The sequence below is a fragment of the Penaeus monodon genome, chromosome 20 (assembly GCF_015228065.2).
Source record: "Penaeus monodon isolate SGIC_2016 chromosome 20, NSTDA_Pmon_1, whole genome shotgun sequence".
Lineage (NCBI taxonomy): Eukaryota > Metazoa > Arthropoda > Malacostraca > Decapoda > Penaeidae > Penaeus > Penaeus monodon.
This window is the reverse complement of record NC_051405.1, coordinates 18,320,491-18,321,158: the sequence shown is the minus strand read 5'-3', so window position 1 is coordinate 18,321,158 and position 668 is coordinate 18,320,491. Positions and strand designations below refer to the sequence as shown.

The window sequence follows — 668 nt, the reverse complement described above, 5'->3', positions numbered from 1 at the left end:
ATCATTATAGATTTAAGAGTAAAGATACAAAAAGCTAAAAAGTAATAATGGGTAATTAAGTATAATGAATGACACTTTTGAAAAAACATAATCACTGTGTCAGTTCTGCAAATAATGAACTAACCTGTAGTATATCCACACAACCCCAGGAGATGACAACATACCACAGTTAGATCCTCCCTCTGATATTGTGGGGACTGACACCAATGCAAGTGACATAACCAGTGACATTACTCCAGCCTCAGCAGATGATCCTCTTAGCGACTCGAATCTACTGGGATCTAGCATAGGTGGGTAGTTCGGGTAATTTTCAGTGTAGTATAGAAAGTTATCCTTTGACCCTTTTTCTTCTCAGTGGTTTTATTCTGTTATTTCCAGGCTGACTAAATGGTTGATAATTTTTTAAAAATTCTTTGCATAATTCGTAGATAAAAAAAGATATATGCTATTAGTTAAGACATACTTTTGTAATCAGAGTATTTCAAATATTTTGTGTTACAGGTGTTATTACAACAATGTACTATTGCCAGTAAATCTTTTTTGGATTTGGTATACAGGTCAGCCCGTGATGCATTCTTCAGATGTTGGGAGAGATTCTCTGAGCCAGTCCTTAGGTCAGTCAACTGCACTTCTCATTGAGGATATGGTAATGGATGATCAGAGTCCAT

General features: G+C 35.8%; 1 protein-coding gene across 1 annotated transcript in view; it reads left to right on the top strand.

Annotated features, from left to right (window-relative positions):
* Positions 1 to 668, top strand: part of LOC119585673 (cell division cycle protein 16 homolog) — a gene marked incomplete in the record, with an annotated part of 8,144 nt that overhangs the window by 7,311 nt on the left and 165 nt on the right. Inside the window, 2 exon segments of the mRNA XM_037934349.1 lie at positions 150 to 290; positions 558 to 668. Coding sequence (XP_037790277.1) covers positions 150 to 290; positions 558 to 668 — 252 coding nt within the window.